Raw genomic sequence first — 16,409 nt, forward strand, 5'->3', positions numbered from 1 at the left:
ATATTAAAAAAATTAATTAATTAATTAATACTAAATAAAGACTGTCCAACTCTTTTAAAAATATTTCATTCTGAAAACTGGAGGGAGTCGTAGTACGATCTTTTGTTTTATGCCTAGAACCTTTTGATGTGGTCGTTAGAGTTCCAACTCAGGCCACTTCATATTATGTAAATCAGCTTGCATTCAAGGCTAGTAAGTCACTAATTTATAATTTTTTAAGGTTTTGTACTATAATTCGCTTACAATTTGTGAATAAATAATTTTCAACATATTTTATCTAACTAAACCTTAAAATTTATTAGCTTTATATTAAAATTTAATAAGTTTTTAATTTTATCCCTATTAAATGTAAATACTTTAATAATGCATTATTTTAATTTCTCTAATTGATCAACATTTAATAGAACATGATAAAAATTTAATAACATGACTTATAAATAAAATAAAAAAAATTATCTCATTACCTTTATATAAATAGGACAAGAGAGAATGTTTGATAACTTAAAGATGAAACACATCGTCATTTAGAAATAACTTTCATCTAAAGGCATAATGCTACCAGCTGATAAAGCTATCGTTATTAGAGTTATGCCTTCGATAAAGGTGGTTTTAATAAAATAACGCTTAAATTATTTGTGTAAATCTTTTTGCAGCAAAATATTAAACAACTTAATCACATATTATCTATCATCAAGGAGACTGCGCGCCCTATGCCTGTGGTTATTAGCTAGATCAACTTAATTTCTGAAGGGAAAGAAATAATTAATTAAACAGGAAATCAAATTTTTGAAGGAACAAAATCACACCTTTTTCCAACGATACGCTTAAAATACATGAGGAATGTATATACAACAAGAAAGACTACATATTTTTTGGAATTGAAGTTCTAGAAACCATAAAAGATTAAGTTAACGGTGCTCAATTTGGCTGTCATCATAAGTCCAATGACCAGACCAGTAATGATAATTGATTATGACATGCACCCGAAAAAACTTTACATGCATGCACTAAAATTAATAAATTATATATTAACATATAATTTTCTCATTAGTTGATCGAGATGGCGCTGGCTAATTACTATTGCAGGAAATTACCTACCAAATTATATATAAAACCATTCCACAAAAATACAATAGTTCCCAACATATGTAGAGAGAAGAACCTGTTCATTTGAGATTTGGGTGACCATTGAACATCGCCAGAATATTTTAGCTGCTGCGGATGAAAATAATTCATTCTGCTGGTGAACTACTCATAAATTCACTCTATTGTGCATTAACATCCTCATAACAACGTAACACTACTTAACACTAGTTAAAGCGGAAAAAAAGGTTAAATGAAGAATAACTAATTAACACATATCCAGCGTTTTCATAAGATCTTAATTAGAGAAACCAAGTACTCACATCAACTATCCTCAGCAGCTCTACTCTCCATGTTGACAAGTTGAGGAGTGCTAAGAAGTTTAATTTGTGAAGTTGAAGCCAGACTAACAAAAGAACCAGAAGCTTCATAAAGGAACAGAGATTTCTCTTTGATTATATTTTTTCCTATGGTGGATTGTTGCTAGTAGTGGAAGAAGAGCTAAACCCAGAAAGATCAGTCCAATTAGGAGCGGCAGTATTAGAATTACCGGCTGTAGTATTCCAATACTGCTCATGATCTGTCGAATTATTATTTATCCCCAAGAAGTGCCTTGACAAATTTAGTTCCCGGTGATTATGGTCTTCCATTTTCACTGAAGCTAGTTGAGTTATCACCCCAGTTGAAACCTTTGGCCGGGGTTGATGACTTGCGCCGCCACCATATCTGGGCACTGCAGCTCCACTTTCAAATTGGTACAATTCAGGCGAGGCTCCCAAGCCAGCTAAGAAGGGAAACTGTTGTGCTTGTGGCAGCCGCCACTGCTCTAAACCGGCGGCGGCGGATAAGATCGAGCTGCTGCTGCTACTTGCTCCTCCCGGAAAAGCGGTTCCGATATGGAAACTTAAGTCACCCACTCCTCCCACTGGACCTGAAATTGCGCTGTAATTACTCAAACCATAGTTCAATCCCATATCTCCGGATCCAAACTCAGTTAGTTGATGCAAAGGAGCCGTGAACCTCAGAGGCGGAACCTGAGACGAAAGGCCTACTATATCAGCAGCAGAAGCACTGTTAGAAGATACTGAATTGGTTGAACTAGCACTGGCCGTCTGGGGATCAGAGCTCGCCGGCGGTGACTTTGAGCCGCTGCTTTTGCTTCTCTTGTTCCTTCGGCATCCCCCACCGACCGGCACATTTCGCAACGCCCCACCTCGGGTCCAGTACCTTCTACATGTCTTGCAGAAGTGGCGAGGCTGAGAGAGGCTATAGTTGTTGAAGTAGCAAAACTTGGTGTTGGTGGATTCGCACCGAGGGCACTTCATCGCCGCCTCCGGCATCGGTATGTTGGCCATCCGAGCCCTGTCAGCCATGGAACCAGGCCTGATGGAGACGGAACCGCCGGCCCCATGAGACTGTGCAGGAAGCGGAGGCGGAGGAGGAAGAAGCTGAGAACTCGGACCACCGCCAGTTCCAATCTGACGATCAGGTTGCTGCCATGACATGGAAGAGGAAGGAGAAGAAAAATTAGTAATGAGAGAGAAAGATTTAACATCTGGGTATATTCAGGAAGCAGGGAATGGGGGCATCAGTAATAAGCAAAAGTGAGAAGAATATTGTCTTTGGAATGATCGCTTTTGGAGAAACAAAGCAAGAGGAGAGAATTGAGGGGGAAACAGTAAAAGTATACCTGTTGTTGCCAGTTGGCCGGATCAAGATAAGGATACATGGAAGAAAAAACCATGGCTCACTCGATCTCGGTGGCTTGCTTTTGTAAAGATAGAGAAGAGGAGAGAATCACAGGAACTAGAGTATTAGAGAGAGAGAGAGAGGGGAGAAGCAAAAATAAAGGAGGAGGTTTGAAAGAATTTATAAAATATGAATTGCGTGGGATTGCTTTTTAGGGTTGGGAGAAGGGGAGATGTTTCTTAACCCAGAAGCTTCAGTTGGATGGCCTCATGAAGAAATGACATGAAAGGGGAAGCGCATATAAGGAATAAAAAGAGAGTGAAGAATGCTGAAGAAGTTCAAACAGTGTCCGCGCCAAATGAATCTTTTTGGTGGTGCGGCCTCCTCTTCCCTTCCCCGCCCATGTCTTCCCGCTGCTTTTCCCTTCCTCTCTATTATGTCTTGTCCTAATTATAAGGTAATTAGAGATTTTTTTGGCTCTTATTTATGGGTTATATCATTACAATTTTATTACAAATTTTTCATATATCCTCCATTAAATTTTAAAGACAGAAAGTATATTATTAAAATATGTATATTGAATTTTTAGACAAAGTTAATGAATTTTAAAATTTTATTTGATTATGATAAAATATATAAGAAGTGATTTATAAATATGATTAAATGAATATATATAGTCTCTGATGCCAATGTTATAAGACATTTTTAACTATTTTATCAAAAGTAAATAGATATGGTTAAGTCATCAATTTTGTCTAGAAATGAAATAAATTTATGATTTAATTTATATAAATAAAAAATTTTAAATTTACATTGCATTATCTCTCATACACTACTACAGAAATAACCCTACGAGAATGTTTACTTTTTGCTTAAAGCGCTTTCGTCTAGTGGACTGTAGGAGTGCTTTATAAAAGCGCTCCCGTATAAGATTGAGAGACAGCACTCCAAATATATGGCTATATGAAAATACGGGAGAGCTCTTTAATTGAATGCTCCTACAGGTCTCTACATACTGGAGCCCTCTTCTATGGAGCGCTCCCTTATATTTGCATACGAGAGCACTCTCGTATGCTCCTTTTTTTAGGAGCACTCTTCTTTTGAACGCTCCTATATGTGTATTTTTTTTATAATTTAAATTTTTTAAAATTTTATCTTTTGTATCTCTTAAAAATATCTAATCCTAATATCAAAAATCAATTCAAAAACAATATTATTAAACATAAAAATTTGCATAGAATAAAAGAACTTGAAAATAAAACAACTACTTTAATTTCCTAACTTGTCTAATCTCTAGCTTGTCTAATAAATGAAATCATTGGTATTTTTCTTTAAGAGTTAGTTACCTATCACAAACAAACCAATTATATATTCTAACTACTCTTCAATTAAATTTTCTATTTGCTCCATGATAAAATGTAAAATTCTTGCTTCTACAAAATGCTACTTGAGAAATAAAAGCAACATATAAGTAATTAACATTATATTAATTAAAATTTAAAACACTTGGCTTACATTCTTAGGAATAATCAACTCTTGTTTTGTGATTATTTCTCTTATGAACTTCATCACATAGTATTCACCCTTCCAAACTTGTATTTGTGTAGGTATCTATAAAACAATAAAAAATATCATTATCCAAATATGATAGCAACAAATTTTAACTTAATTGCTAACACTTTGGGGATAAAATTGTATATATAATTCTAATTTCCTAGCAAAAATTTGGCAAACTCTCCCCTATAAATTGGACATTTTAGAATTTTTTAAAATTCTACATCAATTCAAAACAACATATTTAGAATAATAAACTTAAAATATTAATCAAACAATCACTTAGATGCACAACTTGTTTAATTAAGCAAATAATACAAACTTTTATTCTTTTCTATGAATAAAACTCAACATAATAGGGCTTTTCAATATTTAAAGGGAGACCTTTGCCACCTTAGTAACATGCTACAGTCCTATAAAAATTAAGCATAACATCTGGAAATTCTTAATCTAAGACGATCAATATCTTGCATCTCATTATCATGTTCAAATACTGAGTAGCTCACACTATCTCTTCAATCACTAGTGTTATTCCTCGTCTCCCCATGCTTGGTCCAACAAGTAAAAGTTGGATCAATCCTATTACAAATCAAATAATCTTTTAATTCTATTGGTCTTACTCTTCTTCCATAGTAAAATTTTAAGCAAGAACATATGACTTCACAGGGGTTTTGATCACGACAAAAAGTAAACTCAATGAACTTATCCATACCATCCCAATATTATTTAGACATTCGATTAACTGACATCCACTTACGTTCCATATTACTAATGTAGTCATAGAAATTCAAAAAACAAAAACTTAAAAAAAATTTCTAAAAAAAAATTGGCAAAGTCCCTCTTAAAAATGAAACATCCCAAATAATCAAATCCAATACTACAATATATCAATTCATACAGATAAAAATTTTATAGCTTAATGTAACTAAAATCCATCAAACAATATTGTAATTTACCTTTAGTGTATCTATTAGCTAGATTATTATAGTGTTTTACATATTAAAAAATTTCACAAATACAACAAAAATAAATTAATAAGCAAGAGTTCCCTCTCAAATTTCAACATCCCATACTTCAATAATAACTACATTCAATTTCAAAATCAACTTAAACTAAAATGAGAGCAATATAATATTATAGCAAAATTAACCAAGATCATAAATTACTATTATCGGATTTATATTATTATCACAGCAATATTTTGATTGAACTATGTGGTTCAGAATTAGTCTCATCTAAGTGTGCAAGTGTGGTTCTTTAGTCTAGAAATTCTAAAGACAACAATTTCAAATTGAAGATCAAGTAACGTGAGACTAAAGTCACAAAAAAATTAACTATGAATAGAATTTATTTATATATTATCAATATCAATCATAAATTATTATTATATATTATTAAAAAAACCTTGAGTATAGCGACATGCAACGGCAGCATCAAGAGTCCTTCAGCAACTTCCATGGCGATGTGCGACGACCTGTGTCCTTCAGTTAGATTATGCAGTGACGGAGGGTGGAATTTTCCAGGTGATGTGCGGCAGCAGGGCAGAACAGATCGACGGTGCTGAGAGAAGAGATTGAAACAGATCGACGGTGGATCTATTAGTGATTGGGCGGCGATGGAGACTTTGAGACTTGCAGCAGCGTTGTTCCAATTTAGCGACGGCGACGGCATGGGGGAATCTCATGCTGCATCGTTCAAGGTCGCTGAGAGGGAGAGAGAGGAGAGCAAAGAAAATGAAAATTGGCCTAGTGTCGCACGAAGGGAAATAAAAATAAAATAATAAATTGATGTTAATTTTTTTTAATTTTTTTATTGACCTTAAGAGCGCTTTTACAGGTCATCATTTTGAAGTACTCTTTTTTAAAATGCTTTTAAATTGTGATTCTTTTTTTAATTATTTTTCTTTTTGAAACACTCATTGAAGGAGTGCTCCAACAAGTGTTATATTTAAGAGCACTCTTTCATCAGCACTCCTATGTGCTCAAGGCTTTTGAAGCGTTGTTTTTAAGAGCACTCTAAAAGTCTATATTCTTTTTTTTAATAAGCTCTTATGAAGTGCTCAATATGTGAATGCTTTTGAAGAATTAAGGCTTTTGGAGCCCTCTCATAAAGAGCGTTCATAAAAGATTGTATTTTTTTTAATTTTTTCATCTGATATTTTGGAGTGCTCATTTATTGAGCGCTCCTAAAAACCTATATTACATGAGTGCTTTAAAAGAAAGCACTTATGTAGGTTCTATCTCTATATTTAGTAGTGCTTTTTTCGTAAGCACTCTAAAAGATAATTTTTGTAGTAATGATAATTATTAACTTTAAATAGGATTAATATTAGAAAAAATTAATACCTATCAAGTGACTAATAATAATTAGGGATAAAGTACATTTTTTCCCATATACTTTTCTTCGAGAAGTGCTAGGCACCTTATACTAATAAGCCATTTTCTAGAGGGGCGAAAATCTCCCTCCATTAGTAATCCATTAACAGAAAGAGATTTTTGCTCATATGAAAAATGGGTCAAGGGAAAAATACCTCCCTTAATAGTATAGGGTGCTCAATGCTCTTCAAGGGAAAGTACAAGGAAACATGTATTTAAACCTTCTAAAATTATACAAATGACAATAAGATCTCGCAAAACGTCATAATTCTTCTCAAGTCACTAAGGATCTTTCAGACATTAATACTTTTTTTGTGAAATAACTAATACCCTCAGTTAAAAATAAAAAAATAAATATTAGTAATTACTTTTCTTCTGGCAATAATTAGAATGAAATAAACAATTACAAATTTCCTTGTGTAAATTTTTTATTCATTAAAGTCCAAGTATTGTAAATATTCATGACTATTTTAATTTAAATAATGACTACTTATCTTCTGACAATAACCAGCATGGAACATGCAATTATATCTTTCCTTATGTAAATTTTTGATTCATTAAAATTTAAGTGTTGAAATATCTATGACTACTTTAATTTAAGTAATAATTATTTTTTTTAGTAATGACCAAAATGGAATGAGCAACTGTAGAGGGGAAGTTGTAATTATTTGTTTTATTATAGTCATTGTTAAAAGAAAAATAGTCATTACTTAAATTAAAATGATCATTAATATTTACACTTTTCTTCGAAGAGCATTGGACAATCTGTACTTATAAATAGAGTATTTTTTTTCCTAAACTATTTTTTAGTAGAGCAAAAATCCCCCTTCATTTCCCTCCATTTATTAGTATAAGAAGCTTAGTGCTCCTCGAAAAAAAATATAGGAACAAAAATGCCCTTTAACCCTAATAATTAAAGACCATATTTATCTCTTCAAAAAACACCATGTGTTTTGTTATAGAAAACATAGATCTCTTCTCTCTATTAATTTTTTAAGATTTTTTAAATATCTAAAAATTATTGTTTGGTCTGCACTTGATAAATTTTTTTTCTATATTTACGCGCACTGGAACTCAGTGTTTAATTAAGTAGACTTAGCTCATTTCACTAGTATCAGATTAGCAACATCGATCTAAATGCGATCCCTAGTTGTTAGCAACTCTAAATATATGTACGAAACAAGAAGTTAGGGTGAAACCTTTTCCGCCAGTGAATTTAAGAATTGTTTATTTCATTCCGATTTTCTAAGATATTCTTTGGACATATTTAAAATAATGGGATTCATGAATATGTTATTTGAAATAACTAGAGTCAATAATTTGGATAGGGCAATCTTAATTTGGGTGGGGTTTAAAATACTCAAACATATAAAAAAGGCAATACAGCCAAGCTGAGTTATATCACTTTGGATTTTCAAACTTATTCAAGCTAATATGAATACTCAAATTATTAAATATTATATATATATATATATATATATTAAAATTTTTCTATTTTAGTTAATTTTAATTTTAATTTTAAAAAAATTAAGATTTTTTATGCAACATAATATTATGATGTACATTTTTTCTATCCTTATTAAAGTGATGGAGACTTGAAAGAGTACAAAGGAAAGCATCCAAGTTTAACCACTTCTGTTTATTTTTTAAATATTTTTAAAACTTCATTTAAGAGCATAAAATATTTGAATTGAAAGTTGAAATGAATGTTAATTTAATAATAATAATAATAATAGCAATAATAATATTAATAGTAATAGTAATTTGCGAATTGGACTATTCCCATTCAGATTTAGGCTTGGCTTGGATTTATTCTAATTTATTTAGATGGCTTGAATAAATTTGAAGTATAAAATTTTTTTTTTAACCTTTTTAAGTCCAACTCTAAAATTTTTAAGACATATCAAGGCTAACCCAAAATACCACCATTAACCGTGACCATATTGCAAAACCTCTATGAAGCCCAGGTAATCATGCGAATATAATGCTGCAGTGAGTCTATCCGTGTTATTAAACAAGTCCAATTAATTTAGATGAATAAATATAATGAGCACTTGAAAAAAAAACAAAATGAATAAATCCTCTTGAGGAGAAAAATGCAATTTACATATAGAGAAAAGAGAATAAAGCAGATAATGACACGATGGCTGTACATGTGTAATGAAATGCAAGTTCCAGGTCCAACAAAGAAAAAAAAATTAAATGCAAGTTCAGTCGTATCTCTTATATTTCAAAATAATAATAATAATAATAAAAGAAATGCACATCAAATTTAAAATTACTTTATAAATGTAATTACTAATTCTGTTTAGGCTATAATGTAAATTTTGATGGGGAAAAGGACGAAAAAACAAAAGACAAGCCCTTTTACTTTCGTGTCATGTAAAGATAGGGATCTCCGAATAATATTGGCATGAGTCAAAAGTTCTATCAATAGTGTCAATAATGTACTAAATTAAGCAACCAAGTGAATCACTTATACAGCAATACATTATGAATCCAAACGAAGAAATAACATGATATTATAAATATGTATAAAACAAATAAATTATTTATGTATTTTTATTTTTCTAAATATACATGACATTTATCTATACTCATTTATTTATCTATCCATCTGACTATTGAATACGTGAAATGTAAATCGATGAGCCCCTTAATGCTTCGGGGAATCCACAAATTATTGGACTAGACAGTGGGAAGCCTTAAGACATAAGGAAGACGGCTTGCTATATTCCCAACAGAGAAGTGAAAGGACAACACTTTAGTCAAAAAAGCATATTGACTTTGCAATCATTTCTTCTCTATTGTTGGTATTAACGTTTGAGAATCTCCTCCAAATGACTTTTTTTTTTTAATAAACTCCTCCAAATGACTTTTTAATTTGATGTGAATTCACCAAAGTTTCGCTTTTATTTTTTCTGTTCAACTATCTAGTATTCAATAAAGTCATATTTGAGTATTATTGAGCCTTTTTTTTTGGCCAAATTTTGAGCCTCATTAAGAGTCATTATTTTAATATAAACATTTTCTTTCATAATTTGATTAAACCATCATTATATCACATGGTTTCCAATATCCAGGAATATAGTTTATCTGCTTAACTCAACTGGGAATTGATGTATATAGGGAGGGAATAATGATATTATTTGTACAACTCGTTTTCTGATGGAACCCAATCCAGAATTGATACTGAAACGCAGAAAGTAATCCAGAAGGTACAAGTCTAATGGATTAATTAAGCCATAGAAAATTAGAAATTAGACAGTGATTAAATTGTAAGAAAACCCACAATACATAATCTTTACAGCTCATCAGTCAGATACACATTCAGCCCATTTGTCATGAGCCCAACATTTTTACAAAGACAATAATCGAGGGAAAATAACAGCAAAATACCCATGAAATAACCAAATAACAATTAAGTATCACAAAATGTGATAATTATTTTCTAGTTCTTGGAAACTTGTTTGTCAATTAATTTTAATATGAAATGGCTATTTTATCCTTATGGACAATTTAAAAAAATATTCTCCACACTTTCATTCCTCATACTAGACTGATTCAATTTCATGTTTTCATTTATATTTAGACTTGCGCAAATGGGTTGAACATATCAGATTATGTCTGAAATAATAATGCGGAATGAATTGCTTCTTTTAACTCTAATGTTGATTAGTTTCCCCCTTTAATTATTGGGATTATTATATAATTCAAGGCCTTAAATTGCGCTGGCATTTGAATTTACAAAGAGTCCAAGCGTTCATTGATTGTGCTAACGCGATTAATATGCTTACTAGCGATAATGTGAGACAACACCTTTTTAGAGACATCACTGAGTATACTAGGAAATATTTGTTTCATGTTAGAGTAGTTTCTTTAGAGCTGCCCAATTATTTGCTCATAATGCTCTTGACCAAGTTTAGTATTTTTTGTGCCTTTGATCAACTATCACTTTTTTGCCAAAAGGTGGTAGATGACAAAAGGAACAAGTTTCAACCTGTGAACTGATTTGCTTATATCCTTGCTTGGATTCATGATACCTCTCCATATTTATTAAAAAAAAAAAAAAAAAAATTTGCAAGGAGCAAAACCTTCAATGGCTTCTCTAGGAGTCTTGAAACCCAACCCGATGCTTTTTCCATAATCTCTTCCCTCCTTTTCCAAGCCTCTTGCCATTTCCAGATTTCTTCGAACTGCAAAAATTTGCAACACAAGTGTGAAGATTAATTAAAAGAAAAAAGTAGCTGCTTAAGCTCAACCAACAGATACATTGCTATGAAACACGCTTAAATTAGTAGTCAATTCCTAAACCAGATGCTTTAAAGTAAAATTGACAAGGAAGAAAAACGAAGGGATTTTCCTGAGAGGTTGAAGCATGCGAAGCAATTTTGAGAAGGGAAAGACCCGAGCCAACCAAAAGCACAGAAATTGAAGCATCATCGCTTAACGACTTGCCAGCCCCAACCAAGCTCATGGAAGGAGCTTTCACGGCACCACCCTCGTGCTCCGCTATAACCAATGTACTTACCTAAATTGAATTTGAAGATAGAATTACAGAGATAGAGAGAGAGAGATGATGAATCGAAAGATTCTTATTTTGGGAGAGAAATTACATATCTAGAAGTCAGAGCGGATGAGCGAGACTGAAAATGTGAGGCAGACGAAAATAACAGTTCATTTCCGGATAGCTCCAAGGATAATGCGAGTCGCCATTGTTTCAGGAACTGAGAAGTGTAATTCTGATGAATGTCGACTTTAAAATTTACGCATTTCGTCGGTGCGCCTTTGTGTTGCCACAACTCGGAGAAACTGAGGAAGGAGGAAAGGGAAAATCAAAGGCAAAATAGAGAGCGACAGTGGAGTTCTGTCAAGTGGGGGCAATATTATCATTTCATAAAAATTGATAATCCCAGAGAAGTCCCAACGGACTTCAGAGTTATTAAACCATTAGTCCTCATATGGGATATGTATATTTCAATGGCCTTTTTATGTCATTCTCCCAATAATCAATTTCGGTTACATTTCGTTTCCATCAAACTTAAATTACACTTTTACCGACTTATACACAACCTGTGTTGATGGATGCAAAATGCTCCGTTGAATCACCCCTGGAGGTCATTCTCTCTGGAATTTCATTCATGAGCTCGTGTCTCAAAATATATTTGTACAGGAAAAGTGTAGAAAAGTTATTTCCCCAGTTATTTACACTGTTTCGACCTGAAATTATCAGAATCCAATAGTTTCACCAATAGTTTCTCAAGCCTCTTTGAACTTGAAGTGGGTTTAACCGCAATGGGATTGCCATAAACTGCACAAGGATCTCTCCCCAGCACAGAATAGCCCACGCACCAACCCCCAGGTGTAAAATGTCCAGCTGATCTCTTCAAGATTTCTGTGTCAATTTTGTTGAGAATAGCATCGTCTTTGGCGAACTTGCGAGCAAAAGGTGCACCACTTTGGACCATGTCATCAAAATGTTCCAATTTCAACAACATAGGATGCTGTTTTGGAGGGTTGTCCCATTTTATGTAGTGCAAGTCATGATTCACGGTGGTGTTTTGGTAGTCCTTGTGATTGCAGATGACAGAATGGAAGTAGCCTTCAGGGGATGAAACAAAATTTGTATAATACATCAGAAGAGTGCGTGGAAGATTATCCCAACCCCAAACGCAAAACTCCAGAAACGATCTTGTTAGAACAACCCATTCAGAACCTGACCACACGATAACAAGTTTAACTTAAAGATCAAGAGAACGCATGACGCTTCTGTCTGAGGAATAACCAGAGAGGCACATGCAAACATATAATTTTCTTGCTTTGTTCAACTGATGTGGTTATCCGGCCAGTTCTTATTCAAAACAAACTTGAGGTTTAACATGGTTCCGAAACAAGTACTTAACATGCGATGAAACTTTCCGGAAAAATAGTTATTCCCCCAAGAAAATTATAAAACCAATTTAGAGATATTTCAAGTACCAAAAGCAATATACGAATATTTGTTTCGGACAAATTTTAAAGAATTTTGCATCAACTTAACAATACAACATCTAATGAGATCCTCAACCTCAGCATCAACTTTGCATTGTATAAATAACAGAAATTGGAAATTATTTAAGTAATAAAATGCACAAAACCTAATGTGCACAACAAATTCAGACATAGCCATATCATGGTAGTGGCCTAGTGGTGTTGATCTATTATGATAATTCAAATTAGGTTAAAAATCATGAAAGATTAATACTAAGGACTAGTTTGGTTGCTAGAAAGAATGAGAATGAAATGGATTAAAAAAATGAAGGCAAAAATAAAATGATCAAAATGTGGAGGGGAAATAGATCAACCATATTTATAATGGAAAGAGGTCATTTAGTTCATAAAGTTAGAAGTCATAATACACGAGGTTTGTAAAGGGTGTGGTGATTCTTATATTTTGTAATATGTGGTATTAAATTTTATCAATTATCACGAGGGAAAGGGTGATTTAATTCATTTTTGTTACACTTTTTTTAACCAATTGCATTCCCATCCTTTCTATCAACCAAATGAGCCTAAAATAGACTTAACTGAAATAAGAGAATAAAAAAAAAAGGGGATATGTTCAGATAATTCAAGAGACAACATAATTCATATAAAAGTTAAAAGTTCAAACTGACACCCGTGAATAACTTGAAAGAAGATGGGACAGATCTTTTTTCCTTAGCCCAATAAACACCAGATTTCTTTGAATGATACAAGCCTGGATCTATAATGATGGGCATAGCTCTTTGACTCCTGCAATAACAGTAACAAGCACACAAATTACAAGCAATCTGTAAAATTTAAACTACTAAGTTCTAAAACAAACCGAAATAACACCAAGGGATGACTGTTATGCTCACTCCTTCCAGCCAATACTACTTGTGTGCTCTATGAAGTTTAGATCCCTGGGGATGAATGAAAATATATGCAGAAGATCTGAAGCAAGAAATGATATAAAATGGTCAGCAAATGGAAATTATCCCAAACTTCAATTTATTGAAGAGCCACAAAACATGAGAAAGTATATATTGATATATTTGCAGATCCCCCAATGAAACTAGAATCTTTAAGGACAAATTGAAAAGTATCAAACAATAACGTTATATGGTTCCTGCCTTCAGTATCCAAACAGAGAAAACGACTACATTTGAATTCCTTCTATATGATCAGAAAGCATAAACCCAAAGGAAGAAGGTCTTTCCATATCAATCAGAAACATATTAACTATTACACGTACACCAATGATTTTAGACTATGACCAAACAAAACTAAGTGACTTCTGGATTTATTGACGTGTATGGTTAAAGAAGCTCCTTTGATGGGCTCAATTCCAAGAATCGAATCCACCTTGAATGATAACTGCCAATATATCAATTGTAAAGAATCTTTCGAGGACAAAATGACATTATTTTTTGAAATAGACTTCTTTAAAGTTCAATCATCAAAGGCATAGTCGAACGGTGCACAGTAATCAATATCATCAGCATATGAAGCTCAAGAACAGCAAGTGTTCGTCACTAAAAGTCCACACACATTCAATTTATAATCCATCATCACGTTGACAATAATATGACCAAAGTTAGCAAAAGAGAGTAATCGGTATCTGAAAACTCGCCATCCTGCGACATGAGAGGATAATCAGAGGCGCTTAGATTAATAAACCAATCCCAATCCTGTTTCAGCTTCAGCAGCATTGCAATCCCATGAAGGGTAGAAGCAATCATTGTTGGACCCTTGTAAGTAACCAAATCCGCCTTACCAACCACCATCACATTCCCAAACTCACTAAACACAACTTCAGATTTCACATACTTGGCAAGCTCAAGCCTTTCAGCATCCAGAGCTTCGAGATCAAGATGCAGCATATAGTAGTTCCTGGGGTGATACGCTGTTTGAAGAATCCTCTTGAGCTGCAGGCCATCTCCTTTGGTGCCTGTTATCAAGTACGCAAATCTGGGCAAAATCGGAAGCCCGAATCCGCCGTTTCCAACGGCGTCATTTGGGTCGAAACGGGTGAAATTGGGTTGATCATAGGAAGATCCAGAACCAAAAGAAGATTTGCTAAGCCCACGAAAGGAGAGGAGGACAAAGAATAAAAGAATAAAACCTGAAATGGTGGGCATGAGCCATTTCCGATCCGAGTGACAGGGGGAAGTGTGATTTCGTTTCATAATGGATTGGGGTGGAAGGTTGGGAAATCAGGATATAAGAGAGGATATAGTGTGATGAGATGTGTTTCTAAATTTGAGAGTCGGCAGGGGCATGAAGGTTCTTACGAGATCAGAAGTTGGGTAGCGCATTTTCGGCGTGACTGTTGCTCTTACGTATGAAAGAAGGAAGAGGACGATGGTGAAATACTACCCGAAGCTGCTGCGATTTGAGTTTGAAAGCCGCATCAACCATAGCCCTCAGAACAGACACATTTATCCACTCCAACAGAACTTCCCTAATCATCTGAACATCGTAGCCTCTAGCATGAGCTTTCTTCTCTGTACACATTAAACTTTCACGATAAGCACGATTATTCTTAACATTCTCTGAATCCCTGCTCCTTTTCGCGGAAAAAGTTTTAGTGATTTTCTGATAGATACTTGTATGCTTCCGCTGCGGAAAATGAATGCGACGATTTGATCTTGCTGTAATTATCCTATGCCTACGAAAGGTGTGTTCTTGGAGGGAATCGGTTTCGGTGCTCACTTTGGTGCCCATCACCAAAACACTGCCTTTTTTTTTTTTTTTGGCTTTTTTTAACCACAATTTATTATAATAATAATAAATAAATATTATAAAATTATTATTTTAATATTTAATAAATAAATAAATAAATATTAAGTTGTTAAAATTAAATATAAACAGATTAATTCATTAAAATTTAACTTAGACAGTTCATATATAAATTTTAGTCTAAAAAATTTAAAACTGTATTGAAAAAATTAAAATCACAACTAAAAATATTTTTATTTTATTGATTTTGCACAGCTGTTTATTTATGAGAGATAAAATTATTTAAGGCATAATTAGGTATTAAATATAGATATTTTTTTCAATAGAAATTCAAACATTGATTTATTACAGTGTAAGAAACTGGTTCAGTTTGCTAGACTCAACTCCTATTTTAAATTATTCAGATCATTTTTTATTTTTTTCAGTATAATTTTCAATGTTCAAACTAAAATTTTTATTTAAACTATTCAGGTTTAATTTTAACATATTATAATAAATTAATAATAAATTTGTAGTTTAAAAAAAGCAAAAGAAGAAAAAAACAGCCAAACGGCAGTGTTTTGATATTGAGCAAAGATGAACACTAAAACCGAATCTGTTCTTGGAGTGAATGTATTGAATTTCTTTATCTAAAAAAAAATTGTAAAATATTCCCGAAAATATGTGACTTAAATTTACGGGCTATCATTCATCACCTTGTTGCAGAGAGTGCTGGTTGTCTAGGCGATGAGAGAAATTCCTCATTGTTTGGTGTTTTAATTTTATCATTTACTAAAATTAATAACTAAAATAAAGTAGGTATATATATTGTGCAACGTTCTTCTTATTATTCCAACACTTAACTAAAACTTTTTATAATAACTATGGATTAAATCATACAATTATTAAATTATATTTGTAGATTTCAACCAGTTATTAAAAGACTAATCATAATAGAAAAAAAAAAAACAAATCAAAAGTCTA

The 16,409-nt window shown here is 32.9% G+C and overlaps 2 protein-coding genes across 2 annotated transcripts; both read right to left on the bottom strand.

The window, feature by feature from the left end:
- Nucleotides 1-1,076: 1,076 nt before the first annotated feature.
- On the bottom strand, nt 1,077-3,176 carry LOC129295634 (dof zinc finger protein DOF5.1-like). The gene is made up of 2 exons (XM_054934169.1): nt 2,774-3,176; nt 1,077-2,576 (listed from the first exon to the last, which is right to left on the bottom strand). The coding sequence occupies exons 1-2, from the start codon at nt 2,825-2,827 to the stop codon at nt 1,551-1,553; spliced, it is 1,080 nt and encodes a 359-aa protein (XP_054790144.1). The 5' UTR covers nt 2,828-3,176; the 3' UTR covers nt 1,077-1,550.
- Nucleotides 3,177-11,779: 8,603 nt separating this feature from the next.
- LOC129295631 (beta-glucuronosyltransferase GlcAT14C-like) lies at nt 11,780-15,366 on the bottom strand. The gene is made up of 4 exons (XM_054934167.1): nt 14,338-15,366; nt 13,583-13,658; nt 13,360-13,475; nt 11,780-12,417 (listed from the first exon to the last, which is right to left on the bottom strand). The coding sequence occupies exons 1-4, from the start codon at nt 14,891-14,893 to the stop codon at nt 11,903-11,905; spliced, it is 1,263 nt and encodes a 420-aa protein (XP_054790142.1). The 5' UTR covers nt 14,894-15,366; the 3' UTR covers nt 11,780-11,902.
- Nucleotides 15,367-16,409: the final 1,043 nt, after the last annotated feature.

The sequence above is a fragment of the Prosopis cineraria genome, unplaced genomic scaffold, assembly GCF_029017545.1.
Source record: "Prosopis cineraria cultivar Desert tree isolate PC_DT_omini unplaced genomic scaffold, ASM2901754v1 PC156, whole genome shotgun sequence".
In the NCBI taxonomy this organism is placed as follows: Eukaryota; Viridiplantae; Streptophyta; class Magnoliopsida; order Fabales; family Fabaceae; genus Prosopis; species Prosopis cineraria.